Genomic DNA, 21,001 nt, shown 5'->3' with positions numbered 1-21,001 from the left:
GACTCAGTGTCTGTGTAATGAAGAGAATGAGCTGCCTGTTCCAGGGCAGGTATTTGCAGGGATCTGTGGAACCTCCCCAGGGTGCTGTAAAACCTAGCTTCCTTGAGTTCTCTGTTGTGACCTCAGCTTCTTCCATCCTTTCATGATCTCCCTCGTTTAAATGAGTATTAGCACCAGCATCGTGCTGCTCCTTCTCCACATGACAAGAAATTCCCACTCTCCCAGCAGTTCACAACTGGATTCAGCTCTTTCATGTAACATGCGTGGCCTATGCATTCATTACCTCCAGGCTCAGTTGTTGCAACACACCTAGGAATGAACCTGACATCTGTACAAAAGCTCTGAATGGTCCAACAAGCAGCAGCATGCCTGCTAAACGACACAGGCCAATGCAAATTGGTGCTCTACTGACTGCATTCTGCTCTCAATCCAGTAGAGGGTCAAATTCTCTGTCCTTGTACCTGACCTTCAAGGTCGTTAGTGGGCTGGGTCCAGGCTACTTCAGGGATCAACTCTTTCTCTTCATCTACCATCTTCTTCTGATAACTGTGCTATCCTGCAGCCATAGACTTGTTCCCCAGAGGAATGCGGTTCGTAGGAGTGGAGGACAGAGCTTTTTCAGTGGCAGGGCTTTGCTGTGGAGCGCCCTTTCAGAAGAGACTAGGATAATAGGAAATTTCACTGTCTTCAGGCCCTGGTGGGAGACTTGTTACTTCATAATAATGCTTCCACAACATCCCATTCCCCAATACTCCAAACCCATAGACTAAACTCAGGAAGTTTAGGATTATCTTTTTAAAAAAATCTTAATGCCAAGGAGGAGGAGTGGGGAGAGAAACCAAAGAGGATTCCTTAAAGCTGCATGTCTGTACCTATGTTACTTTGGGCAGGTGATTGAATGTTAGAGCAGTGAGTGTGGTATAAATACTTTGTCACGCTAGGACACTGCCCTATCTATCAGGAAGAGCTTTGCATTAATTGAACATTCCCATTCTGCTGAGCTTGGAATGACATTCTCCTGGTTTTGTTCTTTTACTCGTCCTCCCCATCACAAACCGCAGGGATCTCTACCCCGTGCTGGTGAAGATTCTCCAGTCCCTGCCCCACTTGCTCAGTGATTGCCAGGAAAACCCCACATTTCCACTTTCCATCCAGCGAGCTACAGCTGTGGTCACCCTGCTGACCCATGTGACTCAAACTGCAGGATGCACGGCAGAGCTTCAGGCCCGGCTCAGCAGGTAGGCCTGTCACTTTCTGTCAGTTGTGGTTTTAAAGGGACACTGTCCAGTTCTCTCCAGGGTATTGTCTGCAGTACCATCGCAGAAGCATGGATGTAGAATGGCCTACCCTCCCATTTTGTTTAACCTTCACTTTAGATAGTTTAGGCTCCAAACATGACTTATGTGACAGTGTCCTCTTAACAGTCATGTTTTCCAGAGGTACCATCAGTGTGCTCAACAGTGTGTAATACATAGAAGAAAGCAGGATCCCTGTCCCAAAGATGTTACTGGGTTTTGCAGAAATTCTGCAAAAGGACACGTGTTTTGAGAGTAGCTGAAGTAGGTTATCTAGTGCATTGGGTATGACATAAGGAGGAACTAGAGATGGGGATGTATGTGGAGATTAGAGACCGAGTTGATCTATCCTGTACCTGGTACTTCTGTGTAATGAAAGTTGTAGTCATCTGAATTTAAAAAGTGCATCATTGAAGCACTTTCCCAGGAACACTAGTTTCTCCCATTGAGGACCTGGTTATTGTCCTCCCATCACTCCACAGGTGAGAGTGCTGCTTATGCATACTGAAGGTCACCTGTGCAGGAGTAGTTAAAAGATAGGAAACAAAGGGTAGGAATAAATGGTCAATTTTCAGAATGGGGAGAGGTAAATAGTGGTGTCCCCCAGGGGTCTGTACTGGGACCAGTCCTATTCAACATATTCATAAATGATTTAGAAAAAAGGGGTAAACAGTGAGCTGACAAAATTTGCAGCTGATACAAAACTACTCAAGATAGTTAAATCCTGGACAGACTGTGAAGAGCTACTAAAGGATCTCTCAAACTGGGCAACAAAATGGCAGATGAAATTCAATGTTGATAAATGCAAAGTAATGCATATTGGAAAACATAATCGCAACTATACATATAAAATGATGGGGTCTAAATTAGTTATTACCACTTAAGAAAGAGATTGTGGCGCCATTGTGGATAGTTTTCTGAAAACATCCACTCAATATGTAGCAGCAGTTAAAAAAGCTAACAGAATGTTGGGAGTCATTAAGAAAGGGATAGATAATAAGACAGAAAATATCATATTGCCTCTATATAAATCCATGGTACGCCCACATCTTGAATACTGTGTGCAGATGTGGTTGCCCCATCTCAAAAAAGATGTATTGAAATTGGAAAAGGTTCAGAAAAGGGTAACAAAAATTATTAGGGGTATGGAATGGCTTCCATAGGAGAGATTAATAAGATTGGGACTTTTCAACTTGGAAAAGAGACGACTAAGGGGGATATGATTGAGGTCTATAAAATCATGATTGGTGTGGAGAAAGTAAATAAGGAAGTGTTATTTACTCCTTCTCATAACACAAGAACTAGAGGGCACCAAATGAAATTAATAGGCAGCGGGCTTAAAACAAACAAAAGGAAGTATTTCTTCATACAACACACAGTCAACCTCGGGAACTCTTTGCCAGAGGATGTTGTGAAGGCCAAGACTATAACAGGGTTCAAAAAAGAACTAGATAAATTCCTGGAAGACAGGTGCACCAATGGCTATTAACCAGGATGAGCAGGGATGGTGTCCCCTAGCTTCTGTTTGCCAGAAGCTGAGAATGAGCGATAGGGAATGGATCACTTGATGATTACCTGTTCATTCCCTCTGGGGCACCTGGCATTGGCCCTGTCAGAAGACAGGATACTGGGCTAGATGGACCTTTGGTCTGACCCAATATGGCTTATGTTCTTAAGTGAATTCCCATAGTGGTGCTGGTCAGCTGTAGTTTAAAAAGTAATACCTGAGGACTGGTGAGGGGAAATGGGCATCATTAATAAAGCAGCATTTGGTCCTCCATTAAAATGCCACTCAAATAAACCTATTCCATGGTGGTTTTATTTTTAATGAAAAGCAAGTTTTTATGCCTCTTTTGGATTCCCTTTGATTGCTCCCTGTAAGGGTTGGAGATTCAGCTGCAACAGCTTGCATTAGTGTATGTGAGAACCAGGTACTTGATGAGCAGTAACAAAGTGAAACTGACCTGCCTCATTTTATTGTCCAAACCTTTGGCTCTCAATGTATTTACCATTGTGGGCTGCATCCAATACAATCTCTATGGCCCTGAGGATGTCACATGGGCTGCAGCTCTTTGCTGATTGGGCCACAAGTGGCCCGCGGGCCGCAGGTTAAGAATCACTGGTCCAAACTGAGTGAGGTGCAGAAAGTGAATGGTGGAAAGCAAATTAGATTTTAGAAATTCCTTCACCTTTCAGAATCTGAGTGACAGAGATATGTGAGAAAAAGGTATATGAATTTTAACTTGACAATGACATGAGTATTCTCGTTTTCAAATTCCATAGGGATAAAACACCTCACTTCAAGACCATATCAAAGTTCCTCAGGGGGAATGAGCTAAACCTTTTACTACATTCCTCACCACTGCTACTCATCTGCCTCCTGCCCGTCCCAATTTTTACAATGAGGATTGTTCCATGAGCTGGCAATGCATTCTGCCGTTCTTCTGTGTGTATTCGCCACAGCTCTCCCTTATTTTACTGAATATCAGACTATTACTGTCTGTCTCCTTCCCCTTATTTCTATGAGGATGAGTGGGAGTAAATAGCTAAATCTCATAGTGGAAAAAAAATTAATAATGGGTTCCCCCAGGGAATCAATATTGAGTCCAGTGTCTTAATATTTATTGCTGCTGTAGAGGAAGAGTAGACAGCGAAGCAGTAGAATTTCCTGAAGATGGTTGGTTGGAAGAGAGCAAGGAACTCCAGAGTGATCTATCCAAATTGGGTGATTGGGTCAGCATGGCAGATAAATTTAAAGTAGATAAGTAGAAGGGAATGCAGGTAGGGGCAGTAGGCTTGGGTGAGAATATTAACACATACTGGTACATTCTGAATTAGCTGGAGCCCCTTAAGGGAGATCTGAAGTTGTTACAGATCATTCCACAAAGGCATCTGCTCAAGGCATACGAGCAGTTAAAAAGCTGCTAGTAAAGAGGCAGACACACATAATGCTGGCATAGTGTACATCCATGAGGCAGATTGGGCAGGTTTGTGGTGGCTCTGAGCTGGTACCTTTCCCTAGTGTCTGCCAGTCTTTAAGACTGCACATAACTGGAAAGTCTGTTTTTAGCTGTGATGGTTCAAGGATAAGATTCTTGCTGAGAAATTTCCCTTTGCCATGTCATCCTTCTGTTACGTTGCAGCAGTGGTCCAGGAGATGGAGAGCAGATTCCTCCTCCACCAGTCACCTGGAATCAGGTGTCAGGCCTGAGACCCTTCCTGGAGACCAATCTGAGGAGGTCTGTCCAGGAAATATCCCGACTGGAAACCTGGCAAGCTCTCCAGCCTCTTACAACAACATACATCATCTACTTGGGGGTTTACTACAGCATTTGCAGCCAACAGGTAAGGCCTGTTACAGAGCCAGGACATCCTTCCATGTTACCTGCCTGTGTGTTTTCTTCCTAACTCCTGAATTCCAAGCAAGGCTTGAAACGAGAGCAAGTTAGAAGGAAATGTAGCTGACAGCATGTTGAGGACTATACACTGATCGCCAGTCCTTAAATCCAGGTTGGCCAGCCTTTAAACTGCAGGCAACCATTGGCTGAACTGCCAATGTCCTTCACATTCAGCAGTGCCCACAATCCTGTTTTCCCTGTGACTGAGTGTCATCCCATCAGTATTTGGAGTATAGGAACAATGAAGATGAGTGTATTTGCTGCCCAAAGGGCATTTGAGGTAAAGTTCTGAAACGTGTCAAGCCTCAAAATACATCAGCCTGAAATCTTACATTTATTCACAGAAAAAGTATCAGATAGGCAACCACAGTGTAAGCATCCTCTGCACTGTCCCGCCAAAAGGCCTCAACCCTGACCTGGAAGAAATATCTCTTAAGAGTGTGGGATAATTTGGTATCTCTGGCCATTCAGTCTTTGCTGCCCCCTCCGAGAGTGCCCAAAACATGTGCACTGTAGTGCCAGTTCAAGTGGTGTGGAGACTTATCCACTAGGAAGTGGATGGAGACCTTTGAAGCTCACTTCAAATAGGCCACCAAATAGCCAAAAGATGCTAATGACTTTCAGCCGCTACAAACTTGGGGCTGGATTTGAACTGGTGGCATTAGTGTTTGACATCTCTAGCACTCATTGTCAGACATTTATGCCGTCCAGTCCTGGAAAATTTGGAAATCATTTTTTTAGAACCTTGAATTCTAATTCTAGAATGTTTTTTCCTTTAGAAAGAAAGAAAATTGTGTGTAAGACCCTGCCAGTACAAAGATTACTTACCCCCAATAATGTTCTTGTGGTTACATGAGATGAAAAAATATGCAAAACATTAATTGGCTGGTCCGAAAATCTGTCTCTGTTATTGTCACAGTTCACGGCAATTGCACCTTTATTTTCCCCTTCTGTGGTGTAGCAAGGGCACCTCATCTAGCTCCCCAGACATTGCCTCTCTTGGAGGGAGACATCTCTCTTTCTCCCTCCTGACCAGGGTATTTCCAGGCTGCACAGTCCCCCTGACTATACTATGATATCCCCCACAAAAGACAGGCTGCCTATGCAGACTTCTTTTGCCTTCTCTTTAGAGACAGTAGACAGTGTAATTGCTAGTTATCAGTTACCACACAGGCTCTGTATAACCAAGCACATTTTACTCTTAAGGTAAAAGCATTACAGAGAAAACATACAGAAAACAATAAAAGAAACTATACGCATGCTAACAAGCTTACTAGAGATCACTCCAACAACAAGGCCTCTGACAGGTCAGCAATGCTTCAAACCCCCGTGCAGGAGTTTTCCTGTAGCTGCAAGTTCATAAGACCCTTTGCTCAGAATAAGAACCCTCATGACTCTGAGAGTTACTCAGTTATCTGGTTTGGGCCTTTGAAGAGACCGTGAATAGGTAATTATAATCAGCTAAACAATGGTTTTCTGCTCAAGGTGCAGCTTCAAAAGAATGGATTTCAAGGTGGATCGTTTGCATTCCCCTGACCCCAAGTGTTTTCTAGGCAATCCACTTCACGCGTATTGTCCCCAAAAGTCCTTTGAAGTCCCCAGTACTTCCCAGAAATTGCATGAATCCTGTGTTCCTCCTTAAGAAGTTCTATATAGTCCACAATAGTACAAAAATATTTGCATTTTTAATACAATGGACTCTTCAAATACTTAATTCCATAAGGTTTGTCTGGGATATTGAAGGATATTGTCATATCTGTCTCAGTAGCAATCATACAGTGGTGACTATCATGGCTTCCTTATGCCATGCCCATTAGAAGGCGCAGAACTGAGGTGTGCATCTCCACTTCACTGAATAATCAGCTGAAGTCTCTTTCTTGAGAGGGATTTAGTTTGTTCTTTGTGGGGTGACTGCATTCTGGTGAGGTGAAGGAGATGCAAAATTCTCTGCAATGCTTCTTTAATCTCAAGTGTTCCTTATTGAGGGCAGGAGAAATGGAAAGGTCCCCTAAAGGCCCTGCGTTGGGAGTGTAAAATGTTATCATGTGCATTGCTCATCTAGGATGATGTTTGGCCATACTGGGAACTATTCAGCCTCCGTGGCTAAACTGATCTCCTTGTGTGCTGCTGATTCTCTTGAAGTCTTTGATAACACTGCACTAGAGCTACCCACCTTTAAATAACAAGGCAGTTACATTAGCTCTTGTGTTGTATTGCAGTCCTTCAGTCCTGAAACAGACAACATAGTTTTGTATCTGTGTGTTTAATGGAAAGGTCAGCACATTGGGGTCTCATTGGTGTAGTGGGAGGCTTATCCACATGTAGCAACTTACTGTAACCCATGGTATCATCGCTAAGCAAAAATCTGTGTATATAGGGCAAAGAGCTATTTTAAACAAAAGCGGGGGAGGGGGGGAGATAAATCTAGCTGTCTCTTCCCCAAGAATAGTTTGTTCACGTCATTTGAATGTCTTCAGACATGCCCTTTTTGCAATGATTTCTGCAGCCATCACTAAATCCAGTTGACTGCCTAGAGGAAGTGGAGCGTTTGACATCTGAGGTGCTGCTGCCTCTCCTCAGCCAGCCTGCCATGCACAGAATGTGGGATCTGCTCAGGTAAAACCACTCCAAGCCAGACTGCTGCTACAGCTTGAGAAGTTAGGTACAGTCCCATTTCTGACCTGTTTGAGCAGCAGTGCAGGGAGAGGCGCAGTTGTGTGACTGAGAACATTTCTTATAAAAATAAAGAAACCCCCTAGTATGTGCCTTGAATATGTGAAAAGTGTAGTTTTAAGAGCTACAAATTCCTACTCTGCTGAAAGTGCTGAGCTTAGCAATTCTGTGTCATGAGTGTGCCCTTGTGATCCATTAGTTTGGAAGGTGGGTGATGTGCAAACAGCCTTCTTAAACAAAATTCTACAGATGAAGATTTATTTTAAAGGGATGAGAGAATGCTGAAGTGCTCACTTCTCGCACACCAGAGATGTGTGAGGAGGCACTCTGAAAAATCCAGCATATTTTCCAATTCCTGTGTTCTAGGTAGGGGCTGGCTTCCTCAGTCTTTGTGGGTAGGATTTTCTTTGGCAATTTGGGTCACGCTTACCTATGGAAAAATGTTAGTCTGTTTGGGTATCTATGGCTAGTAGTTCTGAATGCACAACATAAGAGATGGGGTTTTGTGCTCCGTGTTCCTGGACTCTGAACAGTTCAGCAAAAGATTGGAATCCATTAGAACCAACATGTTACATTATTTGGTATTGCAGTACTGCCTAACAGCACCAATTAATGCCCCATATTGCTGGGTATTGTACATGCACGCAATCCCTCGGATACTCCATTTGGCTACAGTTTATTGTATGGGTGTTTCTGAGATGTGGGATTCTATCTGCAACTTACTACCAAAGCTGTCAGTGAAATGAGTGCCCATGACCTGATCTCCATGTCTCTCTTCACACAGGCCGTGCTCTGCTCTATGCAATCCCCTGTCCTGTTCCCCAGCACCAGAGTCTGTCCCCAGCATTGTGTCTTTGAGTTGCACTGGAGGGAAACTGCAGATGAGTTTAGTTGGCTCCAAGTCACCCTTCCCCTTCCTCACTGCCCTCCTCTTCCTCATCAACAACGTCACCCATATCCATAAAGGGCTGGTCAGCAAGGTGAGTATTGGCTTCTGGCTATGAATGCTGCATGAGTGATAGCCCAGCAAGGGGGTAGGAACTGCACACATGATTCAAAGGTAATAGTGTAGGGTAACTTATGCAGAACAATGTTTTCTTTTTGCTGAAGAGAAAACAAAGTAGTTAGTGGCAAGGAGTCCCCTCTCTATTCAGATCCTGTGAGATGACACCTCAAATAGCGTGTTCAGTCGTGGGATCCTCAGTACCTGAAGGACTTAGAGATGCTGGAAATAACTTAGCGAAAAAATGATCACAGTGCTCAAAGGATTGATTTATAGGAAAAGATCAGAACAGATAAACATTTATAGTTCAGCTAAGTGATGGCTAAGGTGCAGGATATACCTGAATATTTGAATAATCTAAACACCGTGGAGTAGGGGTAGAGAATAATTGTTTAGGGTTGTCAAAGGAGATATAACTGGAGTAAGGGAAGAAATTAAAGAAAGAGACACTTAGGTTTTCTTGATACCCATCCTTTCTTCCAGCTAAGCCACTACATTGTGGAATAATCTCCTTAAAGAAGCAGAAGTTCATGGCCAGAGACATCTAAAAGTAGCCTAAAGCACTGGAGAATATATTGTGTTGAGATTTACTCTATATTAGCTCCCTGGGGATGAACTGTGTGACCTAATAGGTTTTTTCTAACTCTGATTTCTGTGAATGAAAAGATAGTGGCAGTGAGTAAATTCAAATGCATGTGAGCCAGCGATGACAGAAATCCCCCAAACCATACTCTGTACTTTGCTGGAGAGAAAATGATGGTACAGGCCCACCTCAAATCTGCTTTCTGGTCTTCTGCTAAAGTGACTTTGCAGCTGCATCCTCCTCATATAACAACAGAAGCTATGTAAACCATTGTGCTGATTTTCCCCATGTGCCTTCTTTTGAAGCACTGTGGGATCTGGTACAGATGATTCTGATGTTCATACAAGGAGGCCTGGTTGTGATTGGATGTATGCAAGGTAAAGAAGTCAAAAGACTGGGAATCTCTGAAGTAGAGCCTCTTACTGCAGTGGAGAGGAGGGAGGTTTCATCAGGTCATCTGAGTGCATATGAATACCCGTATAGCTATTCTCTGTGGGGGATGAGGGGACAGATACGGGAGAGGATTCTCTCCCTGAGTGGGGTGGTGTTGATGGTATTTGCCTCCATTTCTGGTTCTACAGTACACCTCTGTGCTAGACTTCAAAGGTCTGAAGGACTACCTGCTCCAGAGCTGGCCCACCAGACCTCCCTCCATAACCCCTTCATCTGCCTGGATCCTGCGGCATGAATACCATCTGCAATACTTTGTGTTAGCATTGGCTCAGAAAATGGTAACCCCCCAGCACCTTAATCATTCTTACCCCGACAACTAGCCTCACCCTTGGCTCCCTTACCAGCTAACATACCAGGCAGGCAACTAATTCTTGAATCAGCTGGTCTTTGTCTTGCCTCTGACGGCCCAACGCACCTACTAGCCAAAACTATCATAATTTTACAGTTACTTATACAGAGCCTTAGATCCCAAATGACTTTGCAGACTGTAACTACAGGAATCCTTTCACCCACTATTGAAAGACAGCTGCCTCTGGACTTAAACACAGAGGCTGTTTTATTAATGTACAGAAACACTACCTAAAGGTCTAGGACAAAAAGGGAAGGAAAACTATCTCCATATGAAAACTGGCTGTTCCCGTGCTCTGACTCAACATCTAACTGATGTTCCACTGATGCCCCCAGGCCAGCTAACTGCCCCTCTGACTCATTGTAACTGCCTCCTTGAGACACACTGCAATGTTCTCATCTGTTGGGTTTTTGTTTCCTGTGCAGGCAGGCATTTGTCCGGATTACGCTCAGCATGCCTCGCTCCATCACTGTGTTGCCATGGCATTGTTAAGCCGTCTGTTGCCAGGGAGTGAGAATCTGGCTCATGAGCTCCTTTTGGGTCTCGCCTTTAATCCAGAATTCATTCCGTAAGCTTTGCATTTTTTTCCCTTAAGAACCTCATTCCTTGCCTGTAGTTGGGATGTGGGAAATCTCTTGGAAAAGAAGGGAAAAAATGGATTCTTACATTCGATCGTAGTTATAATTTTCTCCTTTATGGGTGTGACTACACTGCAATTAAAAACCCACAGCCCGTGCCAGCTGACTCCGGCTATGGGGCTGTTGAATTGCAGTGTACACATTCAGGCTTGGGCTGGCACCCAACCTCTAGGTGAGAAGGTCCCAGAGCTTGGGCTACAGCCCAAGCCCAAACGTCTACTCCGTAGTTAAACAGCCTTAGCCTGAGCCCCACGAGCCCGAGTCAGCTGGAAGGGAGTAGCCCCGGATGTCTAATTGCAGTGTAGACATGTATGGCCTGAGTGAAGACAGACACCGTTGTGCGTTCCTCTGCAATGGGACCTGTTGGTGAAGGCTGGAGGCATGACTTTCAGGTTTCTCTCCAGCACACTGGTAATGAGAGAGACATGATGGTTTGCTTTCCCCCTCCTCTTAGTGGCAGGTGTCCTTCCATCCCCATCTAGTGGTCTCACCTTCCTGATAGCAGTGAAGCACCAATGCTGAGTCAAGATTTGGTAAGATCTGTGAAGCAGATGGAAATCTTGCCCACTACTGTTCTCTGCCCCCCATTGGAAGACCTTTCTAAATCTCCCTTTCACCCTTAATGTTTAGCTACCTGCACAGTTTGCTCCAGTATGGTAAAGCTGAAGGTTTAAGAGGTAACCACAGATATTTTCTACCTCAAACTAGTGGAGACTGAGCGTCACAGATGTGAGGCTTTCAGTGTTTGGCAATGGGGACAGTTGGGCCGTGTATTGCTTCTGAGTGTCTCCTTGTAGCTTGCCGTGGAGCAATGGTACATCCCTGGAAGAGGCTGGATGAACCCACCTTAAAAATACTTCGGACTTCTCCAATTCTTTTTGTGTTCAAAGTGCTTTACAAACATGATCTAATCCTCCACAACAGCCTTCCCAGTAGTCTCCATCTAACAGTTAAGGAAGCTGTAGTTGGAATCAGTGACTGAGCTGAGATTAGATCTTGGGGGGGTTGATTTCTCTGTCCTGTAGTCTAAGCACTAGACCACATCTCTCTCTCAATCCCTTATCAAAGCCAGCTGCAAAACCAGCAGAGTGAGTATTGCCCTGTCAATGCAAATGGGGCTCCTGCAGTGTGTTTTTTCTCACATCAGTGCCCTGACAGCACTGCGGAGCCAAGCTTGTTATCTACCTAGACAGATAACACCCGCTGGCACTTCATCCGGCACTGCAAGTTTCCAAAGATCATTGCTTCCCTTAAGAGTAGCAAGAACTCTACCGGTGTGTGTGTTTCTTTATGGCAATGGGCTGTGCTCTTGCCAGCTGAGAGTGCATGATCTTCCTCACAGCAGCGACCTGCCAATGGCATCTGGGATGCCAGAAGTGTCATGTCATGCTAGCTGGGAGCCATAGACGGGTTCAGTGATGCTGGGTACTCCATTGTTCCTGACTTTGGAAAGGAAATATAGAGGCGTGCAGTCTGATTTTGTTTGCGCACGAGCAGGAGTTAAGTACCAATATTTGTTATGTTTGTCTTTATTTTACAGAGAAGGGAAAACTGGAGGGCCAGAAGCAGCTGATTTCTCCGATATCCTACATCTGGGCACAAGCACAAAGCTGGCACAGCCTGCCTCAGTGGCCGCAGGTTTCCCCAAACCCCGCCGCGGTGTGTTGCTGGGAGAATCATACCAGCATCTCCCTTTCATTCGTGCCTGTTACCTCTCTCAGTTTGTTCACTTGGAGCCTGCTCTTGCCCGTTCCCAGGTAGCCTACCAAGGACGAACTTACCTCGTCCAATCGTTGCTGCTTCCTGAAGTCAAAGGGCCCATCCTACCTTCTGACTGGCCATTCCTTCCTCTTATCAGCCTCTACAACAAAGTGACCAGTGCAGAGACACGGGGGGCTGTACTGAACACTCTTCCACCTGATCTAGTGAACACTGTGACCCGAAATCTGCAGTGGGTCCTGCTCCTGGAAACGTGGCGTGCCAGAGTACTTCAGAACATCCCAGCTGCTGCCAAACTGGCACGGCTTATGTGTGTGTTCCTCACAGGTGGTGACCTGTTCCTGGAAGGACCTGTTCATTGCTACACAGCTGCCCTTCTTGCTCTCTATTGCCAACCCAAAGTCCTGGACTCCCTGGAATTGGATGCTCCTCTCCCTGGCTTGGCATCATTCCATGACCTCTATATAAGTGTTTTGGAGCAGTTTGAAGGAGTCTCCTTCGGTGACCCCCTTTTTGGAGCCTTTGTTCTCCTTCCTTTGCAGAGGCGGTTCAGCATTCAGCTGCGGCTGGCAGTTTTTGGGGAGCATGTGAGCACCTTGAGAGCCCTGGGAGTGCCACTCAAACAGGTAACCTCTAGGCACACTACTTGCAGTCACTTTATTCCCAAAACTGGGATATTGTCACTGTCATTATTCTTCCCTTTCTGCATTGGGCATTCTAGCTGTCTCTTTCCTGTGTGGCAGTTGTACTTTCCTAGTTGGCAAGTTCTTTGTTCCTGCTGAAGAAATCCAATATGTAGAACATTAAATGTCACGTGGACTGAAGGTGATATTCCTTCAGTTCAGGGCTATTGTAGCAGTTCCCGGTAGTGCCTGCTGTAGTCAAGGTCCTCGGTACTCTCTGCCAAACTGAACCGAACCTCAAGGTGGATGGAGGGGTGGTTCCTGGATTCTGTGGCACTCTGTTGCTGGAGTGCTGGAAATTCTGCAGCAGCTTCAGTTAAATAACCAAATCAGAGGTTTTTATTGAATTCAGTGGGAAATTGAATTATACAACCTGCATAGAAGGTTGTATTAATACAATAGAACCTGTATTAATTTCAGTGTATTTTACACTCTCCGCATATCTTCGGTATATTATATGCCAAAGATTTTTTTTATTGACAACTCCGCTTCTATGATTAAGTTTTATTGAGGGCTGCTGGAGGTTTTAGCCACTAGGTAGGGATCATTTGGGGCTTACAGCAATGGGCAGGAGCTGGAAAGGTGTTAGGATTGTGGCCTGAGCTCACACGCTGGTTCTTTTTAATAAAATGATTAGGAGTGCAATAGCAACATGTTGGCATTTAAGTTGTTGTCCCTTTTAAATAGAGGCTTTAATTTTGGAGCACACTGCTATGGTCTGGCGTGGATTCCACAGCCACAAAACTATGGAATACAGGGGCTTCTGACTAGCAAAGGTTACAGAAAAATTTCAATTCTGATCCCTTGCTTTCACATGCTCATGCTTTTATGGAGCATTAAATATTTAGGTTGATATTTTCCATGCTTTGTCACTGCTCGAAAATTAATTTTGTTTTGGAAAGTTTGAACAAAATCCCTCCTTTTTTTAAGTTATAGGAGAGTGGTGGAAAAAATACTTTAAACAAGGGGAAAAATTCCAGTGACACTGTTGCTACAACAAAGACTGAAGCTTGAAACTTGGCACGCACATCCTTTTGTCAGTGAGGACTGTTGCCTTTACTTGATTTAAAAAGTAATTGGAATTGATTTAACAGAGATGATCCTCCTAACACTGCATACTTGAGGAAAATCAGCTGAAAATTATATTTTCGAAGACCCTAGGAAGTTAGGTCAAAAAGCTTTGTTAATGCTTTTTTAAGGTGGACAGTTAAGTCAGGAAATGCAAAGGTGAAGCTTCCAACAGTAGTGTAGACTCTGCCCCATTGTCTGCTTGCCCCTTTCTGGTTAGATGCATATATCAATGTATTAATCTCACTGTCACATTAGCGGGATGCAGTGATGCTAGAGTGACTCTCCTTCATAACTTGAATGTGCTTCACCTGCCAGCTCCTCACTGTTTCATTCACTACCCACAAGCATAAAGGCAACCAAAATTTTGTATCCAATAGAATGTTCTTCAGGCTAGCAGACAAAGGTATAACATGGTCCAATAGCTAGAACTTGAAGCTAATCAATTCAGGCTGGCTATAAAGGATAAATTTTTAACAGTGAAGGTAATTAACCATTGCAACAACTGGAATTGTGCTGGATTCTCCATCCCTGGCGATTTTTAAATCAAGACTGGATGTTTTTCTAAAAGATCTGCTCTAGGAATTATTTTGGGGAAGTTCTATGGCCCATTTTAGACACAAGGTCAGACTAAATGATCACAATGGCCCTTTCTCTTCTTGGAATCTGACTGTTTTGCCTGTAACACTGCTCTACAGCCAAAATGCTTCTGAAATAAATGTAGTCAAACTTTACTAATTCTGGGTCACTGAGAACGAAAATGATGCTTAAAATTGTTGATTAGCTCTAGTTTTCAAGATATGCTATTGGGTCAGTATATACGACCCTTGACTTGGGAATGGCGGAGGATAAGTGAGTTATAAAGGGAAGGGATCTCAATTTAAACCAGAAATGACTAAAATACATCTTTGACTGGATCTATGAATAAATCTATGACTGGGTTTGGACAGTACTTGCTTTTTAGGCAAAACAATGAATGATGCCATCTGAAGCTGGTATTGCGTCATACATGATATGAATTGCATCAGGTTATTCCTAGAAGTCATGGATGATGCAATCATAACGAAGTTTACATCACTCTGCTGAACAAATTGCCCTATATCAGCTCTAGAAATCATACAGTGTCGTGCTCTCTTATTTGTCAGTGTTTAATTTTGCAAAGGGACACATTTCTGTTTAGCCAAAGTGAGCAGAGATGCCTCGTACTTGTGTGAACAGTGCAGATAACTTCTGCTATGTTTGTGGTGAAGTGACTTTTGCATCATAAAAGTGCAGTATAACTACTATGGTTAAGAAAGCCTATCACCCTTATTTTGGCTGCAGAATTGGAGATCAGAACAAGAGGTGGGCCCCACACATATGCTGCAACACTTGTGCAACAAATCTTCGCCAGTGGTTGAACAGGAAAAGGAAATCTATGCCTTTTGCAGTGCCAATGATTTGGAGAGAGCCAACAGATCATACCAGCAATTGTTACTTCTGCATGGTGCATCCAGTTGGGAAAGGTGTGTCAAAGAAGAAAAAGTGGACTGTGCATTATCCAAACATTCCATCAGCTATCCACCCAGTACCCCACGGAGAAGGACTGCCGGTTCCTGATGCACCAGAATCATTCTCACTTGAGTCAGACGAGGAAGAGGAAGAGGATGAAACTTCTGGTCCTGAACCATCAATGTCACAGGACCCACATTTTCTCCCATCCTCCTCCTCTGAACCACACCTCATAACACAAGGTGAACTGAATGACCTTGTCAGGGATTTGGAACTACCCAAGAGTAATGCAGAGCTGTTGGGCTCCAGACTACAGCAGTGGAATCTCCTGGCAGGTGATGTTAGGGTTTCCATGTTCCGTGACCGTCAAAAGGATCTTGTCCCATTCTTCTTCATGGAAGGTGATCTTGTAGCCTGCAACAACATCGATGGTGTGATGGCAGCCCTCAACATCGTTCATGATCCAGATGAGTGGAGACTGTTCATTGATTCATCGAAGATGAGTCTTAAAGCTGTTTTACTGCATAATGGCAATGTTTTGCCATCAATTCCAGTTGGTCATGCAGTCTATATGAAGGAAACCTATGACAACATGAAACAACTTTTGAGGTGCATAAACTATGACCAACATCAGTGGCAGCTTTGTGGTGATTTGAAGGTTGTTGCTCTCTTGCTTGGTCTGCAGACTGGATACACAAAGTACTGCTGTTTTCTCTGCGAATGGGATAGTCGTGGAAGAGATTCCCACTACATCAAGAAAGATTGGCCACTCCGACAGTCATTGGAGCCTGGGAGGAAAAGTGTTCAGCATCCACCACTTGTTGAATCAAGGAAGATTTTGTTACCACCCTTACACATCAAGCTGGGTCTGATGAAGAACTTTGTCAAGGCCATTGACAAAACACAAGCAGCTTTCAAGTACCTCCGTGGAAAATTTCCAAGGTTAAGTGAAGCTAAGATAAAGGAAGGTGTCTTTGTTAGTCCTCAGATTCGTGAACTTCTTCGAGATGATGCATTTGACCATGCACTGCGTGGCAAGGAAAAGACAGCATGGAAAGCCTTCCAGTTAGTGGCAATAAATTTTCTCGGAAACAACAAGACAGACAACTACAGGTTGTTGGTGGAAAACCTCCTCAAGGCATACAAAAGCCTTGGCTGCAACATGTCACTAAAGATACATTTTTTGCACTCTCATCTAGATTTTTTTCCACCGAACTGCGGAGCAGTGAGCGACGAGCACGGCGAGCGATTTCACCAGGACATTGCAACAATGGAGAAACGCTATCAGGGCAAATGGAGCCCATCAATGCTTGCAGACTATTGCTGGACAGTGACAAGAGATGCTCCATTTAATGAATACAAGAGACAAGCCAAGAAGCGCCGAGTAGACACTGAATAGGACTAAACTATGTACAGAATAGTTTTTTGCCTTTTGTTTCATAATAAATTTTATTTATATAACCCTTTTGCTGATTTTTAAAGTGTTACATAAACAGGACAGGTGAAATATTATCATGTAAAGCAACCATAAACACATAAAAAGACCTAGGTTTACAATTTATGATTAAAACTCTACTATCTACACAATATACATAGACATAAAATGTAAAAACTTAAATATCTTAGAAACAGTAGCCAAACAGTTGTTTTAATTGTCATATTTGAATTCAGCACATCAAAATACATAATAAATAGCACATTTTATCTCTGAAGCAGACGACTTCTCAAAAATTGTAGACCAGTGTAAGCAGAGGAGGTATTTGAGGACACTCTGCAGAGGAGCTTGTCCTGTCGGTCCGTGACACAAACCCTTCGGGAAGGGTGATGGTGTTGTTTTGGCTTTATTGCAGTTTCCTGTGCCGCTGGAGCGGTACACCTTGCCTCCCGAGGACAACCTGAACCTCTTGAGACAGTATTTCCGAACACTGGTCACTGGTGCGCTGCGTCATACCTGGTGCCCTGTTCTTTATGCTGTGGCTGTGGCTCATGTGAATAGCTTCATTTTCTCTCAGGATAGCACAACACAGGTATGTCATGGATAATCTTGGGGTTCAGCTACAGGGCTAGGAGCTGTGCAGTCCATGCTCCTGGTCCCTTGCTCTATGCACTAGATTGCTCCTCTCCATTATATAATGCATGAGGCCTGAGAGTTGAAATACCAAGAGGCAAGAGTAGAGTTTCAGCTGTGGCAATTTGAGAGCGACCTTATTGACCCCATTGTCTCCAAAATCTTCCTCGCTTGGGGAAGAAGAGGAGGGGTGGGGTGGGGGTGGGGTCACAGCTACTGCATATTCAGCTGTTCTGTTCTAGAACAAATTGTTGTCTGATGCAGCATAACAATAGGCAGAACTCCCTCAGGAGTGCTGCACCATCTGAAGGAAAAATCTGAACACATCAGGCTTTGCTGCGTTGAGCTGAGATCTCTGTTTTGCTCACAGGAGGCTGATACTGCTCGGAAAAGCATGCTGCGGAAGACCTGGCTGTTGGTGGATGAGGTAGGCTCCTCGGCACCCAACTGTTGTACTCGGAGCAGAATTATACTGGTGTTGAATCATCATAGATTCAGCTTTAGCTATTAGACTCCCCATTTATCCACCCTTGGTAGATTAAATATGAATCACTGCTGTCTTGAGCAAGTGAAAATTTAGTGACAGGATTTTGGCTTCTAATGCCTAAACCTGAGCTCTGACAGCACTATACTGACCCCCCTACAAATGAATGAATGGCATAGATGCCTTTTGGGAGTGAGATGTGTTTCTTGTTTTCTCGTTCCATGAAACTGGCTTGAGCACTATTCTATCTGGATACCTCGAGATCTGGGGGGAGGTTCCATTCTAGCTCAGCCACGAGCAGGGTGCCAGCATGGGTTTCATGGCCCACTCTCCTCTGCTAACCTAAACTAGACTTTTTAAAAAAAAAAAGTATAAAATAAGTTCACATGTTCTTCCCCCTTACCAGAAGTCATCTTTTCAAAGAAACAAAACCTCTTCCTTCTCAACCCGACTTGTCATGAAGCACCATGCCAGTTTGTGGTGCTATATTTTTTATTACACAAATGATAAATATATACATTGTTAGTACCCATTGTCTAAGGTGGGCTCCCTGCGTCTCAGTCAGACCCCGTCTCTGAGTGCTGACGAGAGCAAGGACGTGGGGTGGGCATGGTGGTTGTATGCAAATGGGGTAACCTCAGGCAAATTGAGGAAGATTCACTTCCTTCCTCTATGCTCTGAGAGAGCTAACACCCCACAGATTTTTCTCTTGTGTTGGGTGTGGGGTAGTAGTTACATGTGGGCTTCTAGCTGTGGTGAGTGGGTAGAATTTTAGATTCTCACTTGCTCCCACCACACTTAATGGCTGCTTTTTTCTTCAGGTATTGAAAAAGCATCTTCTCTACTACAAAGTGCCCAACCCAGAGAGCCCGATGGGCGTTGACCTTTATGAGCAGCTCCCTCCCATTCGACTGAAGTACCTGCAAATGGTGACCAAGAAAGAGCCCAAGGAGAACATGCAGATGTCAGACCCAGAGTGAAGCACCTCAGCTACAGAAGGACTGAGGGCCAGGAAAGGTCATTTTAGACAAGGTGATGAAAAAATTTAAGTGAACTCCATGGGGTGCAATGTTGCCTGGGCATCCTGGCCATATTGGCAAAGGGAAAGGCAAATAAACCCCTTCAGCACTGTGGCACATCACATGGCTTCTAAGGATGTGGATGACCTGTACGTAGCCTAGTGCTGGAACATCCTTTTGGATTCTGTCTGACTTGCTGCTTCTTGGGGCTGGAGAGCGCGAACAAACATGCCTGTGAAGTGGAATGTGAGTGCAGACTGATTTAATAAACTAAATGAAGTGAAATAAAGTTCAGTCCTTTCTGATGGAAGTCTCGTTTTCTTAATGTGATTTCCATGGCCATCCCCACTTTCTGAGCGCTAGCCTCTCCCTCGCTTTTCTGGATCCTGAGCTTTGCAGGGTTTTTTCTATACACTGGCATTGTGAGGGAAGGAAGAAGCTGGTTCTGGTGAAGTGTCCTTTTCTCCAGCAGTCTCTCTCAGAAAGTGCTGCGTGCACTCAGTTAGCCACCCAGTTGTACTGTGTCAAACCTCTAAGGAAGCTATGCTAGAAACCTGGGCTCTGCGCAGATCCTCTCATGGCGCTCTCTTGTATGGGCTGAGAGATGCTTTTTCTCCCCTTATTTTTTAATCTTACTAGATTTAACAAAATTATCTCTCTGCAGGACAGGATGTTTAGCAGCTTCTACCACTCCCCATAAGAAAAAATAAGTATCTGATTGTTTGACTAGAATGCGCATTGATTGTCTTTTGGTGAAAGGAATTTAAGGCTTAAAGTGGAAGTTACTAGGCTAAAGGATCAGTATGTTTAATAATAAAACTCCCAACCCTTGACTAGCCTCCCTGTCCTAATCCTATATTTTAACCTTAGCTACCAGGGCTAGCAGTGTCGTGACAAAAATAACGGAGCCCATTGCCAGGCACAGCACTTACTACCAGGAGCAGTCACACTGGAGTCCATACTTACTGCTCTGAACAATCCACTCCCTTGCAGGCAACTAACTCGTTTTGTGTAGGCCACTGAGCTGCTGTGAGATGGTAATGACTTTGTAACTTGCTGCCAGCCTGGACTGAATTTGAACTAGTGACCTATACGTGAAAGGTTGTACACCTCTCTTCCCAGTCCCAAGTCCCCAGAAGGGTAAAAATCTCAGATTCTCCTGCAGCAGTTTTCCCCTCTTTTATTTCAAGCAGGATCTGGGCAGTGCTAGTGTTTCTTTTTTAATCCTTTTTCTATTCTTATCCTTTTTCGGTTGCAGTTTCTGATCTGAGGTCTTTCACAGCTGAAAATCAATAGCTCATAAAGCCAGACATGCAAGAAGTATCCAGTATTGATTTTTTTTCTTTTAAAGATGCTAGCTATGATAAAACTTTTACTGAAACCTTTTCCACTTTAAAAAAAACAACAGCGAGGAGTCCTTGTGGCACCTTAGAGACCAACAAATTTATTTGGGCATAAGCTTTCGTGGGCTATAACCCACTTCATCAGATGCATAGAGTTGAAAATACAGTAGGCAGGTATAAATATACAGCACATGAAAAGATGGGAGTTGCCTTACCAAGTGAGGGGTCAGTGCTAACGAGGCCAATTCAATCATGGTGAATGTGGCCCATTCCCAACAGTTGACAAGAAGGTGTGAGTATCAACAGGGAAAACATTTTTTTGTAGTGACCCAGCCACTCCCAGTCTTTATTCAGGCCTAATTTGATGGTGTCAAGTTTGCAAATTAATTCCAGTTCTGCAGTTTCTCTTTGAAGTCTGTTTTTGACGTTTTTTGTTGTTGAAGAATTGCCACTTTTCAGTCTGTTATCGAGTGTCCAGGGAGATGGAAGTGCTCTCCTACTGGTTTTTGAATGTTATAATTCTTGATGTCTGATTTGTATCCATTTATTCTTTTTGCGTAGAGACTGTCCGGTTTGGCCAATGTACATGGTAGAGGGGCATTGCTGGCACATGATGGCATATATCACATTGGTAGATGTGCAGGTGAATGAGCCCCTGATGGTGTGGCTGATGTGGTTAGGTCCTATGATGGTGTCCCTTGAATAGATATGCGGACAGAGTTGGCACTTTCCAC

At 44.1% G+C, this 21,001-nt stretch overlaps 1 protein-coding gene across 1 annotated transcript in view; it reads left to right on the top strand.

Annotated features, from left to right (window-relative positions):
- The window catches only part of RPAP1 (RNA polymerase II associated protein 1), a 53,528-nt gene extending 34,306 nt beyond the window's left edge, over window positions 1-19,222 (top strand). The window contains exons 16-25 of the mRNA XM_065403187.1: window positions 1,062-1,238; window positions 4,439-4,640; window positions 7,200-7,309; window positions 8,151-8,346; window positions 9,534-9,683; window positions 10,180-10,322; window positions 11,933-12,737; window positions 17,204-17,380; window positions 17,792-17,848; window positions 18,727-19,222. Of these exons, the coding sequence (XP_065259259.1) occupies window positions 1,062-1,238; window positions 4,439-4,640; window positions 7,200-7,309; window positions 8,151-8,346; window positions 9,534-9,683; window positions 10,180-10,322; window positions 11,933-12,737; window positions 17,204-17,380; window positions 17,792-17,848; window positions 18,727-18,885 (2,176 nt within the window). The 3' untranslated portion in view covers window positions 18,886-19,222. The remainder of the gene's footprint in view (window positions 1-1,061; window positions 1,239-4,438; window positions 4,641-7,199; window positions 7,310-8,150; window positions 8,347-9,533; window positions 9,684-10,179; window positions 10,323-11,932; window positions 12,738-17,203; window positions 17,381-17,791; window positions 17,849-18,726) is intronic.
- Window positions 19,223-21,001: the final 1,779 nt, after the last annotated feature.

The sequence above is a fragment of the Emys orbicularis genome, chromosome 4, assembly GCF_028017835.1.
Source record: "Emys orbicularis isolate rEmyOrb1 chromosome 4, rEmyOrb1.hap1, whole genome shotgun sequence".
Classification (NCBI taxonomy): Eukaryota; Metazoa; Chordata; order Testudines; family Emydidae; genus Emys; species Emys orbicularis.
Note: the sequence above shows the minus strand (reverse complement) of the source record. Positions and strands in the feature narration are given on the sequence as shown.